The following is a 19,908-nucleotide window of genomic DNA, read 5'->3' as shown; positions in this document are numbered from 1 at the left end:
TTTCTAATAATCTCGCACTTAGTGCGGGCGCACGTTTAGTGTGTATATATATATAATTGGGAAGTTATTTCGGTGGTTAATAAAATATGAATTTACCAAATCATCCTTTTAACTTCCAATGACTTAATCATCTATCTATCCAAAAACATACTAATTTCAGCTGGCCGAAAATTTTACAATAAACAATAGAAGTTGGTCCGTTCTGCCTGTAAGTAGGGTCGGTTTCCACACCTGTGGAGATCCACCCTGCTATTTTTCCTTTTTATTGATTTTTTTTATAAATTTTGAATTTTTTAATTTTTTATATGATAAAATTAAGTATACAAACCCCTCTCAGGCATAATCGGTTCGTTAAGAGAAAAAAACTATCTTGGACCAACCATGCACTTATTCTTTTTTTAATTTTTATTTTCTTTAATTTTTTACTTAATTTAAGTATACAAATACCATTCTTTTTTCATGTTGTGCACCACCTAATATTTAAATGTATAATAGATCCAGTTGATCTAGGATCGAGTGAGGTAGACCCAACACGGGATAAAACTCTTTCGATTGTGGATTTCCTTCAATCACAACCATTGAATCACCTAAAACCAACCCCACATTGTTAAAAAGCCTATTTCAATTTAAGGGAGTCTCCTTTTATTTAGGGAAAATTATAAAAAAATTATAAATTTTGTAAAACGTCTTAGTTTTGTCCTAAATTTTACTTTGTAACAAAAAACTTACATGTTTTTATAACCGTCTCAAATTTGACATTCGTTACTATTCTGTTAAGATTTCCGTCTATTTGCCTACGTGGACTTTATGGGACCCACCAAATTTGCAATCATTTGATCATCTTTTCTTTTCTTCACAAAAATAACTTAAATTTTCATAAAAGTCTCAATTTTGTTCTAAATTTTGATTTGTAATTAAAAAAAAAACATTTCAGCACCCCCGTTTTAGTTCACCGATTTCAGGAGAGAACATGAATAGCATTCCTAACTACAACTAGGAAACTATTACAGAAGATGACCCAGTAAACCCCCGGGTAACTATTCACAGAAGAAGACCCAGCATTCCTAATGTTCTCTCTTGGAGCCGGTGAATCAAATGATTCAAAATCTAGAACAAAACTGAGATTTTTATGAAAATTTAGATTATTTTTGTAAAGAAAAGAGAAGATGATATGATGTGCAAATTTGGTGGGTCCAATAAAGTCCACGTAGGCAAATAGACAAAAATTTTAACTGAATTGTAATGGATACCAAATCTGAGACGATTATCAAAACATGTAATTTTTTTTGTTATAAAGTAAAATTTAAGACAAAACTTAAACGTTTTACAAAATTTAGGTTTTTTTTTTTTGTAATTTACCCTTTTATTTATGACATTAAAAATGTCCTTATTTTTCTAGTGAAATGCAACAATAATTCTTGCTGCTATAATGAGAAAATGCTTTTAATGAATATCAGACTCCTAATGCAAGTAAAATTCATCCACTTACAATTAACGAGCCACTTAAAACCTATTATTTTATAATCATGATTTTCTAATTAGAATTATTAAAAATTCAAATTAAGATTAGTAAGAGAAATTTTGGATTTTATACTATATGAAATATTAAGTAGTACACTCTTAAAAATTTTGGATCATAATTTTTACATATAAATAAATTTATTAATAATTTCTATTATATTCTCTATTATTTATTACACAAACTATTATGATAAACCAAAAATTTGATGGAAAAGTTTTCTGACCTGTGACAACGCGTGGATGTTGCATACTAGTAAGGAAATGTACCAGAATTATCACATCGTCCAATATTCTTGTCCTTTCTCGGAAACACATCCTCCATTATCATGAATCGCGATGTATTCCAGGGCCTAATGACTTAAAAACTTGGGCAACAATATGTTGCTCTCAAATTACAAGAGTTTTAATCTAGTATAAAATGACACGTACTTGCATCTTTTAAGTCCGAAGGATTTAAACCTATTTAACAGAACAAATGGATGTGTATAGTGTGTACTAGTAAGAAATGTCTCATCTTCTCTTTTCATAGGACCGATATTCATGTATTCGATGGGGAATATCCATCTGTTGAGTGTGACGGAGGCATCGATGGTGAAGGAACTGAGCTTGTACATGTCATTGAGCCTCGGGAAGCCCTCCTATCTAACCGAAGACAGAGGACCCCTGCTCGGCGAGGGCATCATTTCGTCAAGTGGCCAGGTTTGGGTGCACCAGAGGAAGATCATTTCTCCCGAGTTATACCTCGACAAGGTCAAGGTACGTAATTTTTCCGATGCTTAGGAAGGACCTTTATCTACAAGTTCAAGAGTACCCAACCATCTGGTGATCCAGCTTGAACACAGTACTCGCATTTTGTTCAACTTAGGGCATGCTAAGCATAATGGTGGACTCGACATGTTCGCTGCTGAGGTCCTAGGAAAGCAAAGTCGAAGCAGCTGATGGAGGAATTGCAGAGATCAATATTGACGCAGATTTGAGGAGTTTGTCGGCGGATATAATCTCACGTGCTTGCTTTGGAAGCAGTTACTCCCAAGGAGAGGAGATTTTATTGAAGCTCAGGCAACTTCAGAAGGTCATGTCCAAGGGAAGCATTGGGTCCCAGGTCTGAGGTAATACATGTATCCCGAAAACTTGTTCTTGAAACATGTTCAAGGAATAGGTTTCTTGTTGTAGAATCAGTTCTGCAGCTACTAATGTTCTTGTTCTCATGAATGAAACTGGTAAGACACTTGCCCACAAACCACAACAGAGAGATCTGGAAGCTCGAAAAAGAGATCCGCTCAAAGATACTAGGGGTTGTGAAACGATGGGCTGAGGCTAATTTGTACGAGGACCTGCTCCAAATGATACTCGAGGGCGCCAAGAGTTGCAGTGAACAAGAGGGCTTGCCCTCGAGTATCTACTGTGACAAGTTCATCGTGGATAATTGCAAGAATCTTCATGAGACTGCTGCAGTCACGGCGTCATGGAGCTTGATTCTGTTAGCTGCATATCCTGACTGCTAAGACCGTGCTCGCACTGAAGTTATCGAAGTTCTCAGGGATGATGGAGTTATCGACTCCAACAAACTCCGAGGCCTCAAAATAGTTAGTCCTTGTCTATTGTTGTCACTTACTAAAGAGTATACTGACAACAACCGTACAATCTGATTTCCTTTAATATCAACTATGGCAGTTGACGATGGTGATCCAGGAGACGTTGCGTCTGTACCCACCTGTAACATTTGTCGCGAGAGAGGCCCTCGAGGACATCGAGTTCAGGAAACTCTGTATCCCGAAGGGATTAGGGTTCCAAATCCCAGTCCCTTCGGAGATTCTGCGAAGGGATCTCCAGCGCCTGCAAGTTTGTCCAGGATTACATCCCTTCTGGCCTAGGACAACGGCCCTGTGTAGGGCAGCACTTTGCAATGGTCGAGCTGAAGGTGATCCTGTCTCTCATTCTGTCGAGGCTCCGCTTCTCGCTCTGGAGAAGGTACAAGCCCTCTCCCGCATTTAGTTTGGTAATCAAATATGGGAACGGGGTCACTCTAAGAATGAGTAGACTGTGAATTCCGAACAAGAAATGGCTCTAAAAAGTTAGAGAGAGCTATGCAGCTATTTCATTTAGCTTGGATGGTTTCTGTTGCCTCTTGCCAAACGTGAAGACTATCTCCTTAAAGTTTCGGCCTCAAATATTTTTGTCTGACCAATCCTTATCAAAACATGATAACGCTGCATTGAAACATACCTTATTTGCCCTATCTGAAATGCATCAGCTTTGTTAACGCAGAAGATTCAACTCCTCATTGGAGCGCGTAGAATTCGTGCCGAGAGGTAGAATTTCAGGTCTAATTCATATGCATTGCACCGTATTTAGGTCATCTGGAAAACATCTAAACCTATAGAGGTAATAACAGAGTGATTCCAGCATGTATGCTACAAACAAAGGAATGCTTACAATATCACCACACGGAGAACTAGAAAAAGAAAATGAGGAGCTCCAATGACCCGAACACTTATTTAGAGAAAACCCTCTGTTTGAGAATACATGCCATCATAGGACGTCATCTGAATCTTTACTCTGCTTCATTTAGAATATAAATGGAATAAACCTCAACATCTAAAATTCAGTAAACCAGCTTCAAGTATATGACAGAAGCGAAATTCATGAGAAGAAGGATCGATTTCTGTTACGCTCCAGCCGTGCTTCCCTCTGTAATAGCAAAGATAGGAGGTCAGGGGACAAAGAGTTCAGAATACAGTGAAGTTGCAATATAAATAACAATAATAACAAATCACGACAGAATTGCATATGTTCTAGGTCAAGTTTGAAAGAATTTACTCATACGGACAAGGGTAACACAATCTCGATTTTACGTTTCATCTATACATGTATAGGCTGCTTGGCTTATATAGAGAATGCTACCCTACTTTACTACTCTGTATAAGTTGTTACTCTGTATATAACATGACAAGAATTAATAAGGGTACGGTTACAGAATAATGTAACCATACGAAAGGACAAATAGCTTTCGGAGTTATCAAGGTTTACAACAGTTTTCCTTTGTGGATTCAACAAGAGCAAGTCGTCTGCATCATTCTGATTGCAAGGTAAAGACAACAATATGTAACTATAAAGTAGAAAATAGGTCAAGATATTGAAGATCACATTACCTCCTTTTTCTTGCATTCCTTATAGACATCAAAATGTTCCTGGCACTTGCTCTTGTCAGATCGGAACTCTTCAAGACCTGCACAATTGTAAGAAATTGAGATTCATGCACGCACCGTGTGAAAATCTTGGAAGAAAACCAATGCAGTGGGCAAACAACAAGAATAGATGAAACCCCAATGGGAACCCAATTATTTTTTTGAAAATTATAAGACAAGAAAATGCATTCAAGTGGACTTAAATGTCATTGTAGCCTATTAACCAATCATATAAAGCATAAATGGTAGACAACATGATACGGTCATGTTAGGTACGAATGGAATAAATAGAACTGCCATACAAAATACAAAATAAATATAGAAATCCATTGCCTGACCATACTAATCCTCCATAAAGGCAGGTCATAGGTATCTTTAACCGCCTACTCCTTGTCGCTTGCCTTTTGCTAATAATGAAACCATATCACAATTCAAGAAGTCATCAACCTAATGTGTCGGTATCCACCAGTTTTTCAAGTAGTAAACTTGTCTTTTATTAAGGAGGTTTCTTATAAGCTAGCTGAAATTAAATTAACCATGAAGGCCAAATGTTGATACTCATCCATGCGAGATGTCATTGAATAAATCTATTCTGCAGGTCATGAAAAATTGTATAGAATGCCGACGTAAAGAAAATTGAATGGAATGGAAAGTAAACATTATAATAAAATTACATGCCATTTTCTTTCCATTCACTGTATTAAACAGGCACAATTTTGACAAAACAACTAATACTTCCAACTGCAAGTTCTTTTAGAGGAATGCCTATGCTAAGGCTTTCTTCTAGCATACTGCCTCAAAAGCACGAGAAAATACTCAACCCTCTTCTCCAAAATAGATTAAATATATAAATGCAGTAGATCTGGGTCAAAGATATATAAGTGATTGACTTGCAGAAAAATCCATTTTTCCCCATAACAGTGGTATCAGCAAGACGCTTCGATAACATTGTTTAGTCTCGAGCAGACAAAAACCGAAATGGAATCCATTTCTCCCCATAAAAATAGCATGAGCAACACACTACGATAACAAGTTTGACACATTTGGTCAGTAAATGGTGGGCATCACATGTAACGGGCAAAGAGCAACTGACCTACTCAACTGCACGCCACAAACTTCCACAGATTGCTCAGTCTACACCTTAGATCAAATAGACAAGATTACGGACAAATTATTTGAACTATGGTCTGAAAATAGACATTTCCAACGAGTCGAGCCGTCATAGAAGCAGATGAGCATTCTGTGCCACATTTTGAAAGTTTAGTACGCAAGACGTGATCACGATCTGGCAACACTACTCTGGCTTACAAAGAAGAGCTAATTATCCTATTTTCAGTTGCCGGGAACAATCACCATCATCATCTTCGTTATAAGCAACTTGATTAAAATGATTGCTGGTGCTCTCTAACTTACACAAGTTAGCGATTAATCAATTTCAGAACTTCTAATCTTCCTTGATGGGATAGCATAAATCACAAAGTCCTCGCATAGATAGAGGAAACACGGGCAAAAGCAGCGGGCAATTCGGCAACAACGCAGACCATAAAGCATACGAGGCATGCTCATCAAGGGAATAAGTGACCGACTGTCGAAGGTTGATAAGCCAGGCATATGCTCGATCCTCAATCGGCCAGTTTTAGCATGCAAATTGTATTACACAAAAGGCCACTCAGTCAATTAGAAAATAACTTTGATTAAGGAGAGGAGGAGGCGTACACTTGAGAGAAGCTGTATACTGAGGGTAACAGGGAGAATCCGCGATCCTCGCGGCACTTGGGTATGGCGGTGTTGAAGCCCCAGAAGTCGCCGCCATTGCAGTGTTTGAGAGCTTCCGGTTTTCTCTCTCTTGTGGTTTTCCGCCTGTCTATGTCACGTCGCCGGAAATCGCCGGAGTCGCTGACTGGGGCGAGAGAGGTTGTCAGGGAGAAGGCTCGGTCTTTCCAAATTGTCTTTCCTGAAGCAGTAGATAATGTCCAATAATTCAAGAACTTATTAACTATAAATATGGATTTTGGATGATGATATTAATTTACGAATTACAATGATTTTAGCAGAGATACTAATTGTTTTATGCATGGATTCCTTTTGATATATCTCTATATCATTTACTATTGTATTTATTTACATTTTGAAACACTCATTTTTTTAAAAATAATAATAATAATTAATTATAAATTTTAATTTTCACATAACATCTTCATTTTTTTATTATAAGTTAGAATAAGTTATATTTATTATAATAATAACAATTTAAAGCTAATTATTACAATTAATATGTGTCATATTTTTAAATTTATTGTTTATATAAATTTGTCCCATATATTAAGTTTTATAATTAGGAACAATGTTTGTTTCGTCCATTTTTTAAACTTTGTTAAGGAGATTATTATTTTAAAGTTTTATTTATATTTATTATTTATGAGTTTAAGTAAATTATTGTAATAATTTTGTTCTATTTAGAGAAAGCATTTATTGCTATAGGAGTCAATCCATATATCTATATATAATAAGTATTACACCATATTAAATAGGGGTATAATAGTAATGTTACTATTAAATAGAGGTAGCTTAATACATGTCTTAATAAATAATTACTATGTTATATAGAAGTTGAATAATATTACTTACTATTGTAATTAAAGAAAATATATCCAAAAAAAATATTAAAGAAGAATTCTAATTACTTATTACTATTTTATAAGCGATTACTATTTTATTATTAAGTTAAAATACACAATTTTAAAAGTTGTATCCCACCTTATAAAATTAATGGGGGCGGAATAGTAAATGTCCCTGTTAAATAGGGGTAAAATAGTAAATGTATTAATAAATTATTTTGTTACATAGAGATTTCATAATATTACTTATTATTGTAATTAAAGAAAATATATATAAATGAAACATTAAAGAGGAATTCTAATCACTTATTGATATTCTTTAAGCAATTCTATTATATTATTAAATAAATATACATAATTGTAAAGAAATTAAGAATTATTAAACTTTACTCAATTAATTTTAATAATCATTTTTAGCCTTATAAAAGTTAAATTGAATTACCTCTCATCGAAGTTATTAGTCATTTTATCTATAGTTATTCAAATTTACATAATTTAATATATGAAATACGATTGAAGAAAAGAAAATAGTAAATACTTAATGTTAAATTTTTGTAACCTCTATGATTATTAATCTTTCTTTCATTAATTAAAGTTAAGAATTTCATACTATGGGATTTTATTATTATTTTCTTATAAATTGAATTGATAATTGCTAATTTCACAGGGCCTACGGAAAGCATAAAAGAAAGAGAAATTCAAAATTTCATAACGTGAAACTAAATTCCAAGACCTACTACAATAATAGGAGTAGGAGTAGATAAAGTGTACATGAAATCTTTTAGACCGTCGACCGAGCGTCCCAAGCGTGACGCCTCTACCAGTATTCACACTAATTTCCTCGACAGGATTTCGAAATCGGCGGTGCTAGCGGCCAACTCTCGAAAAAAACACCAGTGCGATCCTCATAATTTATTAGACTAATGGACCAAACTAAATTGAATTCGTAATCCAATTCTTCACACACTTATATACATACACACATCATATAAGTATATATATATGCATGCACACCCTTACATGCATACTCATAGTCATACATACCACAAGCCAACCCTTTAGTGCTTTTATAAGCACTTGGGAACAACTTAGGTTTGTCCATGATCGATGTGGGATTGCCTTAAATTAGCTCCCCACATGCCATGTGGCATGCAATGTGTAAGTATGCATGGAAGCCATGCATCATTCCTTCCATGAACACCACACGTGGCTCCCAATTTCGGGCCCAGTGTGTCTCCGTTACGTGTACAAATCGTGTCCAATTAATCTAGTAAATCGGGTCTAATTAATCGATAAATTTAATCTTATTAAATATTCGATTAACTAATCACACCATAACTCGTCTAATCTCTATTAGACAGTTTTAGTGTTTCATCCCGTCGATTTGATCGTAGTGTGTGACCCTGTAGGTTCCCGATTATGTTGACAGTAATATCGAAATCTCTATTTCAATATTAAAAACAGTGAGCGGCATCTAGCAATGCATCACTGCTACTCAAGTAATGGATAAGTCAATTTCTCGACGAACCTTGTGACCTATATTATCGTGCAGTATATTTCATTTGTCATCTATATCTCTATTGAGCCTAAGGCACGGTCGTTGTCATCCTTATATGGCTCAATCTCTCTTTCTTGGTTTACTGGGTAAATCTATCAGAACAAATGAGCTCGATATCCCTATATCGACTCATTTGGGTATGCATACACTTATAGACTCTGCTCACCAAGCGGCCGTGAGATATCACTCCCATTACGTAGGAGGGACAAATCCTATCTTGGTCACTCACATTCTTCTCCATACTTTGTGGTATACCCAATAGCTGTCTTTATAACCAGTCTGTTACGGTGGCGTATGACAACATCAAAGCATACAACATTACATGTAGGAAACTATGATGACCTCAAGTCAAAGGACCACTGCACTATAGTCATTATGAGATATGCTAATGACAATCACGTAATGACCCATGTAGCAGTCTCATGGTGGGTAAGTCCAGTATACATTACTCCTAATGTATACTTGCGGTGTGACTCGATGTCTCCACATCCATAACCTATGAGACTTGGTTATCAATCAACACCCACACAAGTATAACCGCATTATCGTCGTCCTAATTAACTATAATACTTTGACTATGGACATTTAGGAATAGTGTTCAGTAATTATAGGATCTCACAATCAAGTCACACTTGTTGCCTGTTGAGTAAAATTCCCCTCATACTAAATTTCTATAACAGTATAGTAATTCAATGACACTTCCTAAACCTTGAGCATGAGAATTTCAATTTAACGACATAATCATTAATTTTTCTATCTTTTTTTTTAAATTTTCTCTCATACTTTTTTAATTCTATATTACAATTAATTTTTTAATACGAAATAGCCTTAACTCTATATTCAACACTTTATCCTTAGTTTCAACATTTTTTTCTTAATTTAACAACATAATTATTACTTTTTTATTTTCTTCTTCAAATTCTCTTACGTACTTTTCCCAACTGCTTTTGTTTTCATCTTTTCAAATCAAATTAAATTTAATTTAATTTTGTTACAAAATGCAATGTAATTTTTCCCATGAAATTAATCTTAACAAAGCTGGCTCATTACATGCAAAAACAAATAAAAGAAAAAAGAAAAAAACAAAAGAAACGATATGGAAATTTGACTGTAAATGATTGAAGTAATTGAGCTGTCAAGAATTAGTGGATAATTATTAGCGGGAGGGCTTTGACTCAAAAGTCAGAAACGCACAATGCGTTTGTTTTCGGAGTTAAAGTCACGAATTTGTGATTGTGATTGTGATTGTAGAAGAAGACAAAAATATTATTTGACCGTTTGTGGGGTCCACCATCCTGTATCTACCCTTCCCCCACCACACCCCAGGCCGTGCAAAGGCCCTGTTCGTTGTTTGACTGAAAGAACAAAGGTTGGCCCCTACCCAACGTTTGCATAATAGACACCTCACAGCCTCCCCAAATTTCTTCCTTCTGCGATCTACAGCCGTGAAACTTTACAAAGCGAATCTGTCGGTGAGAGGCGAAAAGGCCATATCCTCTACCCCTAGTTGAACGGACAGTGATCCCCCCTGCAGAAGTCGGTCGAATTTTGTCGGGATCAGTGGACAGGCGTCGAATTTTGTCGGGCCCCTACCAGTGGGTGTTACGGTATAAGAGGCATCTTCGACGGACGCCAATTCCATATCGAACCGACAGGTAATTTCTTCCTCCAATTTGAAGTTCCATTCAGTGATTTTGCCCAATTTTATTCTCGGGTTGAGGATAGTTGTTACCGAGCCATGCTGTTGGTCAAACTTGCTGATCCCTTTTTGGTCGATTTCGGTTTGATTGATTTCTGTGAGGTGGACTTGTTGTTGCTGTTGGCCAATTTGTCGATTCACGCTACTTACAATTGGACTAGTGATCTGTTTTGCTGCGTTCTGTTTGTCTGAACGCATGCTCGTTGCATTTGTTTGGTTGCCCTAGGCACATGCAGCACAGATGCTCGATGAAATGTCTGTGAAGGATGTGCTCGAAATAGCATTACAATTGTCTGAGCTCTTGCCGAAGATTCATTAAACTTTTAGTTGTTACTCAAACTAAGAAAGTATGCTCTTAACTCACTGTAATTATAGAGAAGAAAGTCGACTTACCACATAGAAGGCCCCGAGCAGTATGAGCAAAAACACACCTGAAGCCTCCTTCCAGCTCGGGGCTGCACAGACGTCTGATCTGGCCTGAAGCCTCCTTTTCCCTCTCTTTGTCCTTCTTCTTGCTCTTTGCAGCGTCTTGTCTCAGCTTTGTATATGACTGTGGTGTGGCTAATACAGATCAAGTTTAAAGTGGATACTACATAAAATGCGTGATGCTCATGGCCTTCTGTTTATGTCTGTTTGCATGATTGCTCTTGGTAATTATGGTGGTAATTTAGATACGAGGAGGTTTACTGTGTCTAGCATCCCCTGGCTTGTTGGGCAAAAGATATTGTGCGGTTTAGTCCCCTGTTAGATAAAATAACATATGGTTATTAAGAAGTAAGAACTGAAAGGAAGGAAAAAAAACAGAAAAGTAGTAAAAGGAAAAACACTCATAGCAGCTTGGGAATTAACAGAGTTTCCTATCTTGCCACGAATGCTGCAGCTATTTCTGTCAATTTTTCTGGGAAAAGAGAAAGGTTTCTTCCTCTGGTCGGTGGGTTGACTGAAATAATCGAGTATGAATGTTCATAACCGATTCTGTATTTGATTCTTTTCGCAATCATGTGATAAATAACTGCTCTCTTATGATCCAAGAATGTTTATCTTAGCACCTAAATCCACTTCTGTAGTTCTGTACGTCGAATTTGGACATATTCTCTGCGGTTTGAACTGAAGATGTTGCCTTGCCTGCATATTATTATGTCTGTTTTTGTGCTGAATATTGAACAAGTGCACACAAACATTGTTGTTTGTCATATTTTATTGTATCACCGCAGTATAAGTTGTTGTTATAGTTCTTTCAAAGACATGGCCCCCAAGGGTGAAGGCGTAGTTGAGTGGACTGAAGCACTGGAGAACGCTTTCATTACCATCTTGCTGGAGAAGTTTACAAGGACGCATACAACATATTGGAAAGCCAGGGACTGGGAACAAATGAATAAGGAGCTGGAAGAGCAATTTCCAGGCACCAGTCTCGACGCCAACAAGTTGCGGCAGAAACTACGCAGACTGAGGATCCAATACACGCAGTTCACCGAGCTGATTGCGCACACTGGAGTCGGCTGGGATGAGACAACCAATACCGTAAAGGCAAATGCTGATGTCTGGGATAAGTTTATTAAGGTATAGTAACACTAACCTTTACTTCTAACACATTTTTCAGTTTGTAATTTTCCAGATAAAGTAGTTCTTTGTTTTATATTTGTTGCATTTTTTTTGAAAATGCAGAAGAACAGCGGCTTCAAGACTTTTCAGAACAGAGGTTGCAAGCATTACACATCATTAAAAGAGTTGTTCAGGTCTAAGACAGTAACAGGTGCATTACGAATTTCATCCACCGACCCACCAAAGAGCCCAGAAACATATGCACGCATGGAAGAGGAGTTCCTACAAGCCGCATCAAGCCGTGGGAAAGAACCGATCAATCTTGAAGAGGGATCCGGCGATAGTGATGACCCCGTTCATGAGGTTACCGAACCAGTAGTTACTGGGTCCCGTCGTCGTGTGCGCAAAAGGAGTTCGACCACCGGGTCGCGGTTGCAGGAGTGCCTTGACATGTTGAAGTGCAATCTCAGCAATAGGGACAAGGACATACATTGTACCCCTCCTGAAACGAAGAAAAGCAAATCTGTGACGAGCCCCGACAAACCAGCAAAGGGCAGCATTGAGGAAGCGATGGATGTGCTCAATAAAATGCGTCCATCCATGTCCATAAAAGAGTATCTCGTTGCTAGTGATCGACTTTCAAGGGAGGAGCACACACGGCGTATGTTCATGTGCCTTCTCGATGATACAAGGTTGCCATGGGTTTGTAGCCTGCTTGACCCTTGAACGGCCACGGTCCATCGTCTAATGCGATATATATGTTTATAACTAAGAGTTTATTTGTTATGTCATCTACCAAACCTTTGTTTTATATTTGTTGTGTGTGCTATTACTTTGCTTGAACTATGTGTTTGTTTTATGTGACTCTTGTGACATGCAATTACGATGTTTGTGATATGCACTTGCATTTGTTTTACATTTTAATCTTGATTCCTTTGACCATATCATTTCAATTCTATGCTTTTGGTAATCTACCATTTTTTTTGTCGATATAGTTCGCTAAGCTAAAGGGAACACACAATGTCAAGACACGGGAATTCACGACGAAATGATAACCAATCAAGAGATGCCCAACTTATGGGGATTTATTTGGCGCTGGAGATTGCGGCGGCCAAAGAAGATGTCCCGCACAACATTCCTTGTCGAACCTCACGTCTACAAGGCAGATATTACATAGAGGAAGTTCTTGGCAATGACACAAGGTGTTACGAGAATTTCAAGATGAACCCTCACGTATTTCATAACCTGTGCGATACGCTAAGAGCAAACTGTTGAATCAGAAATAGCAGGAATGGTATGACCGTCGAGGAGATGGTCGGCATGTTCTTAATGGTAGTTGCACATAGTACTCGGTTGGCCGTGGTTGCCGAACGATTTCAACATTCTAAGGAGACGGTGTCACGAGTCATCAAGGTAATAGCTCATGGAATTCATTCGTTGTCACCAACGTATATAAGACGGAGGAACGTTGCTGTGCAGCCGGAAATTCAGAGTTGCCGAAAATGGTACCCATTCTTTCAGGTATGTGTCGTACATGTGATAAATTGAAATACCACTAATTTTTGTGCTTTATAATGTAATTCGTATTCTTTTCATTATTATTGTAGAATTGCATTGGAGCAATCGATGGGACCCATGTGTCTGCTTGTGTGCCATCATCGGTGAGAGGCGCGTATCGCGAACGGAATAACGAGATTACGCAAAATGTACTCGCCGCTTGTTCGCATGACATGATGTTCACTTATGTCGTCACTAGATGGGAGGGTTCTGCTCATGACTCTCGAATTCTGTCTGATGCCGCTACATTGGAATTATTTCCTGCACCATATGGCGGTAAGTTCTTCATGCTCATATCGTATGTTCCCTTGTCAATCGTGTTATGTATTTTCATAAATACATTCTACTTCTGTTATATTTTAGATCTACATATGTGCTTGCAGAACAATATTATGTAGTCGATGCGGGATTCCCTAATATTCCCGGGTATTTGGCTCCTTACAAAGGCCAAAGGTATCACCGCAGTGATTATAATGACGACACGCCACCAATGACGGAGAAAGAATTATTCAATCAGCGTCACGCATCCGTTCGTAATGTTATCGAACGGTGTTTTGGGGTGCTGAAGAACAGATTTGCAATACTGCGGACAATGTCAAATTACGGCCCGCTTCGCCAAGGACAAATTACTCTTGCATGCTTCGTGTTGCACAATTTCATTCGGCTAAATAATTATCACGATAGATTATTCGAAGAGTATGGAAATGCATGGGAATATTACGATGAATTTCGAAATCCTCCTCATCTAACTGGGGATCGGATTGATGTAGACATGAGAAGTAGGGAAATGGATGCATTACGTAATCGTATTGCAAATGCAATATGGAATGCGAAAACAAGAGGAAACCGGTAATATTGGAATGAATGGAAGGTATAAATAATTAATTATAATGGAATTGTATGTTTAATAATATATGGGGCCCACCAGTTTGACTTTTGAAATGTGTGTTTTGTTATGTAGTGTTTTGAATTAAAGTTAAAGTTAAAATTTTAAACCACGACTCTGAAAACAAACGGAGTTTGGTTTCGAAATTTTATTTTAAAATCATAATTCTAACTTAACTCTATCCACTACAAAACAAAATAACTCATACAAAGTTAAAGAATGAGTCTCATTTATACCACTTTTTTTCACAACAAAACAACATAATTCATACAAAGTCAAAGGGTGAGCCCCATTTATTCCATTCAAAATTAAAATTAAAATTTGATTTTAAAATCTTACTATGAAACCAAACGTAATCATAATCTTTCTGATTGAAATGGAAATCGGACAGAAAGCGAGGCGGGAAGAGAAGGAAAGAAGAAAAGGAATCCCTCTCTCTCTCTTTCAGAGCACATTCTCACTGAAGTAAGCCAACAGTAAAGTAATGGAGTCGCCGAGGCATTCGTGCTTGAAGCTTGAGCTCCCAAATCCTACGGAGCTTGACGAGATCGAGCTGATTTTCATCAAGGCCACATGGTACGACACCCACTTCGACCTCTCCATCACGAACGGCCTCGACTCTTGGGTCTGCAAAGGTCATATTTCATCCTACTCGCCTGTTCGATTGACTCCCCTTATGAATCCTGAAATTTTTCATCGCCAAGTTTCAACCCTTCGCGGTTTCACATTCTGGGTTTTACAGTATCGGAGGAAGATGTGAGGGAACGAGCGGCTCAGTGGGACCAGCCAGTGGCAGAGTACATTGAATTGGCTGAGCGGTACTTAGGGTTTCAGCAGCCTGGTTCTGTTTACAAGTTCACCGACGCCGGAAACGGGCAGCGAAGAGTATGTGCTTTCCTCCGGCGTCATCCCCCTAAAAATTATATTTAATTTTTCTGGGATATTTGAATGTTTCTTACAGAGATTAATCAAATGTTGGGTTGTATGGATGCTTTGGTGAGATGATTTTGGGTCGAAAAGTTGACTTAGAATTGGGATAAATTTGGGAAAGAGATCCAGAGTTCGTGAAATTTCTTAGTTTATTGAATTCACAAGTGACTGCAACTCGTTCCGTGGTTGGGGTAAATTTTCTCAGACATTAACGTGCAATGGGAAGGAAGGGGGATGGAGGGAGCTGAAGGGTGCCAATAGGGCCGAGCTTCAGGTTGCATATTTTACAGGGTTTAATTGATTTAGTCAAGATGGGCAGGAAATTGGGTGTATGACCCAAATTGATACTATCTTCATACTGATCATTCCCTGCAAGATGATATCCTTGAAACCATAAAAGAAAAAAAAAAAAAAAGAAACGGAGAAAGCAAACCAAAGGAAGATGTAAATCATAGAGCTGAGCTTATCCTCTTGTTTGCTAATTCATTTTTATTCTTGTCTGTGGTGTGATCGTAGAACTTGCCGGAGTACTTTTTGTTTCCAATCTTTGTATCTGTACTAGATGAAAGAAATATGTTGTATTTTAAGATTGATATTCCGATACACTCAGGTTTTACCTTTGGTCTTGTTTTGTTAGATGACCTTGCCCTTTATCTGCCTGATCTATTGAGTTTCACAGTTGTCATGGACCTTCGAGAAGGAAGGGACAAAGCTGGAATGGCGATGGAAATGCCAACCTTCACCCAATCCTAAACAGACCAATTCAGGAATCTTGAACTTTCTTATGGATGCAAACATAAGGCTCAGTGTAAGCCTCCTAAGATTATAATTGGTTAAACATTATTAGTATAATCTCTTATATGGCTGCTTGGAGAAGAAATAAGTCGTTAGTGTATACCTAAACTATCTCCTCTGGTTTGAAGTATCATTTGACTCACTGGGATCAAAGATAAAATGACTAAAAAGTAAAACTATTGATTACCTTAACTGGTTCACTCTACAATGAAACTCTTGAGTTCTTATTTGATTGTTATCTATTAACAGGAAGAAGTTGTCAGAAAAACTAAATCGTTTGAGAGGTTAAAAGTGGAAACTGAGAAATGCCTGGCACAGAGTGAAAGTTTCAGCAATGAGAAGACAGAATTTGAGTCTGCAATCTATGCAAAGGTGTTTTCTTCTTTCCTCTTTTACCGTGGGAATAAGTAATATATCCAAGCAAAGGTGCTTTTTGTTCTTCTGATGAATATAGCTTCTGATAATTATGCACTCTTAAAGATAAATTAGAGCCTCATGAGTAATGTTTATCTTTTACTATTAAAACTATGTGCTTGTTGCAGTTTTTCACTCTAATAACTATGTAATTATTCAGCCTGAAAGTTAGTTAAATGTGAAAGGACAATTAGTTTCATAATTCTGCAACTTGATCAAGAGAAAATGTCTAAAGAATTACGTTTAGCTTATGGCTATAACTCATGTTTTCTACATGATGGATTGATTATATAGTCTCTTCCTTGAGGAGAAAGGAAAAAAGGAAGAAAGAAAAAGAAACTAAGATGAGAGGAAGGCTTGAAAATTCTGTTTGTTGGGTTAACCGAGCCAAATCAAATTGATTGGGTTTTTCTTCTCCAATCTGGTTATGGTTATGTTATATAATTCACTGATAATCCACGACTGAACTTATGGCACATGACGAAGACCGTCTTAACTTTTTGCTGGCACATGATTGGAGCACTTGATGAATTGCACGTGAATATAATAGGTAACCTTTAGAATTACATCTCAGTCACAAAATTGACTTTGGGCTTGTTCTTGGATGTAGTTCCTTAGTGTCTTAAATTCGAAGAAAGGGAAACTAAGGGAGCTCCGGGAGCAACTTGTCAAGGCAGGTGGTAATGGTGGGAAATCACTAGAAGAAGATGAGGAATCCACGGAAAAGACAGACCCTTTTGATGAGGGAAGTGATAGTGAGGTAGAGACAGTAAAGAGCGGCATTGGGACATCAGAAGATGTACAGAAGGGTAAATCTCGTGGTCGGAAGGGGATTGCATTGAAATGAATAGTTCTATAGACCAAGACTGCTTTTGCTTAGGCGGAACAAGCTCTCTCTCCCTTATATGTACAGAGACTTGTTCTTTCACATTGCTGATGGCGTTTTCTTGTAGATTCCTCATTTTGTCATTGTGCTGATGGCCTTTTCTTGTAGATTCCTCATTTTTGTAATTGCACATATCTAATGTTCTTGATTATACAACATGGCCTGGCACCCATTAGCAGTAGAAATGAAATTTTTGGATTATGGAAGGACTTATGATATGATTGTCCTGAAATCGCAAAATTTGACTACTATGGTAAATTTTCTAAAGTTGTGTTTAGTGGCGATTTATGTTTATTTGCATTAACTTTGATACATCTAACTGCTTTGGGGAAGCTTTTATGGTCATTTCTCACTATTCTTCCATTAACTTCCCATGTCAACTTTACTTTTGGATGGATGGCAAGTTCTAAGAATTTCATGCAGTGATCTCTATCGTTTTCATGATGGTTTGTCTTCATCATCTTCTTCTTCTCGTTGCCTTCCCTTCTCTAGAGATGTAAACTTGATCTTCAGACGTATTAGACTATTCTTCTCCATTTTTCATTTTTCAGAAAGACAATCTTCACTACAGCTTGTGAAGGATGGAGAGGGGAGAGATCATTTTCATCCCTTCGCCAGGTATAGGCCAACTTGTCCCTGTTGTGCAGCTTGCTAAACTCATCACTAGAAAGGATGAAGGATCGAGTGTTGCTGCACTGGGTCTGCTGCTTCACCTCCAGACCCTCCGTGATGAGCAAGGCCGAGACGTTACTAAGTTAAAAAGACTCGGTAGTCGAATTAGCTGTCCCCAGCTATGTCAACCTTGTTCTGGCAAAAGGTCGTTCCCTCTGTAGTGCTCAACTGAGACTGGTCCAACATCTTGCTTGATCAGTTCAAACGGTTCAGCGAAATAGAATGTATTGTTGTGAATACATTCTTGGAATTGGAATCACATGCAGTCAGCTCCATTGCGAGAGACAGGAACTCAGAAATGTACATTGTGGGACAATATTGGACTTGAAAGGAGATGCCCGCGTCAGATCATGTGGTGCTCAACTTCATGTGGACCTAATAGCGTGGCTTGATAACCACCAACCCATACCATCAGTCATGTTCCCCCAGGGGCTGCTTCGGGTAGGACCAAAGGGATAGCCCGGGCTCTGGAGCAAGGCCAGCACCAGTTTCTGGGGTCCTTACGCCAGCCACCGTCCAAGGGAAAGATGGAGTACTAAAATAACAAAATTGTTGTTTCCCTGACACTTTGGTTCGCCATTTCTGATGCTTGGTTTTGCACTAGTTGTTCCTTTTAAGGCAATGTAAACCCTATAATTCTTTACATACCTGCGCACTACTTAAATTCATAGTTAAACATTGATTTCCATACATTATTTTGCAAGTAATGTAAATGTCTCTAGTATTTAATAATATGCAATTTTTTATTTATCTTATGGTAGAATTTATTTTTTGGAATGATATTCAATGACATTTTTTTTTCTCTTTTTTGTATTTCTTGTTAGCTAGACGAACTGATGCTTGAATTAACATTTCTTTTAAGGAAAATCCATAATAAGTTAATCGTATACCTCCGACATGAGTAAGATTCCCCCCCCCCCCCCCCCCCTCCTTCAAATCTAAAAGGTCTTTTCTTTGAGCACGTGTTATGCTTTACAACTGAATTAACTGCTAACCGGCATGATCAGCGACGATTTTGAAATCATTTCGACCATCTCTTTATGAAAATGCAATAGCCTTTTACTCTACTGTACGATTTTGTAGAGCAATCATTTCAACTAATGAACATTACCAATACTCCTATAATAGAAAGTACTAATACAAACCTAACTTACGAAGGATGAAATCCTTCCCATAATCGTCCCACTCGCAAGTTGGATTTGGAGTGCGAATACGCTGCCTTCATTGAGCCTACGCATTAGAGCAACCATACTTTATATCACAACATTACTCATTTCCCTTGGAAAAAATTTGAACTCATGAATCACAATATTGCCTTACTTGTCACATTTTTGTTCGTGGTCATACGAGCAACAAAAGGCTTCCTCTGAACTACATGGCACATCCCTATGTTTGTAAACGGCTTTTGTTTTACTGTAAAAGATTTTGCAATTGGAACAAATATTTAAAATAATATTTTGTAGATATCACAATAATAAAATAAAAAAGGTAACATGAATTAAGAAATGACGAAAAAGATTGCCTTATGAAAATTAATCAGCTCTTATGAGCTTGAAAAAATTAAAAGTTTTTCTATAAAATAAATATAATACTAACTTATTGCAAAATATATTTAACATGATCTTCTTAAAGTTATTTTAGA

The 19,908-nt window shown here is 37.4% G+C and overlaps 3 protein-coding genes and 1 pseudogene across 3 annotated transcripts; 3 read left to right on the top strand and 1 right to left on the bottom strand.

The window, feature by feature from the left end:
* The first annotated feature begins 1,871 nt into the window (after window positions 1–1,871).
* On the top strand, window positions 1,872–3,857 carry LOC116209344 (annotated as a pseudogene).
* Window positions 3,858–3,877: 20 nt separating this feature from the next.
* Window positions 3,878–6,669, bottom strand: LOC116209346 (cytochrome c oxidase-assembly factor COX23, mitochondrial). Its single transcript, XM_031542956.1, has 3 exons — window positions 6,426–6,669; window positions 4,674–4,750; window positions 3,878–4,212 (listed from the first exon to the last, which is right to left on the bottom strand). The coding sequence occupies exons 1-3, from the start codon at window positions 6,520–6,522 to the stop codon at window positions 4,165–4,167; spliced, it is 222 nt and encodes a 73-aa protein (XP_031398816.1). The 5' UTR covers window positions 6,523–6,669; the 3' UTR covers window positions 3,878–4,164.
* Window positions 6,670–10,371: 3,702 nt separating this feature from the next.
* LOC116209345 lies at window positions 10,372–12,969 on the top strand. The gene is made up of 3 exons (XM_031542955.1): window positions 10,372–10,540; window positions 11,817–12,144; window positions 12,250–12,969. The coding sequence occupies exons 2-3, from the start codon at window positions 11,830–11,832 to the stop codon at window positions 12,850–12,852; spliced, it is 918 nt and encodes a 305-aa protein (XP_031398815.1). The 5' UTR covers window positions 10,372–10,540; window positions 11,817–11,829; the 3' UTR covers window positions 12,853–12,969.
* A 1,994-nt stretch (window positions 12,970–14,963) lies between these two features.
* On the top strand, window positions 14,964–17,871 carry LOC116206607 (DNA repair protein XRCC4-like). Its single transcript, XM_031539378.1, has 5 exons — window positions 14,964–15,204; window positions 15,312–15,454; window positions 16,179–16,307; window positions 16,544–16,666; window positions 17,319–17,871. The coding sequence occupies exons 1-5, from the start codon at window positions 15,054–15,056 to the stop codon at window positions 17,553–17,555; spliced, it is 783 nt and encodes a 260-aa protein (XP_031395238.1). The 5' UTR covers window positions 14,964–15,053; the 3' UTR covers window positions 17,556–17,871.
* The last annotated feature ends 2,037 nt before the right edge of the window (window positions 17,872–19,908 follow it).

This window comes from Punica granatum, chromosome 5 (assembly GCF_007655135.1).
Source record: "Punica granatum isolate Tunisia-2019 chromosome 5, ASM765513v2, whole genome shotgun sequence".
NCBI lineage: Eukaryota > Viridiplantae > Streptophyta > Magnoliopsida > Myrtales > Lythraceae > Punica > Punica granatum.
This window is presented reverse-complemented; position numbering and strand designations above follow the sequence as displayed.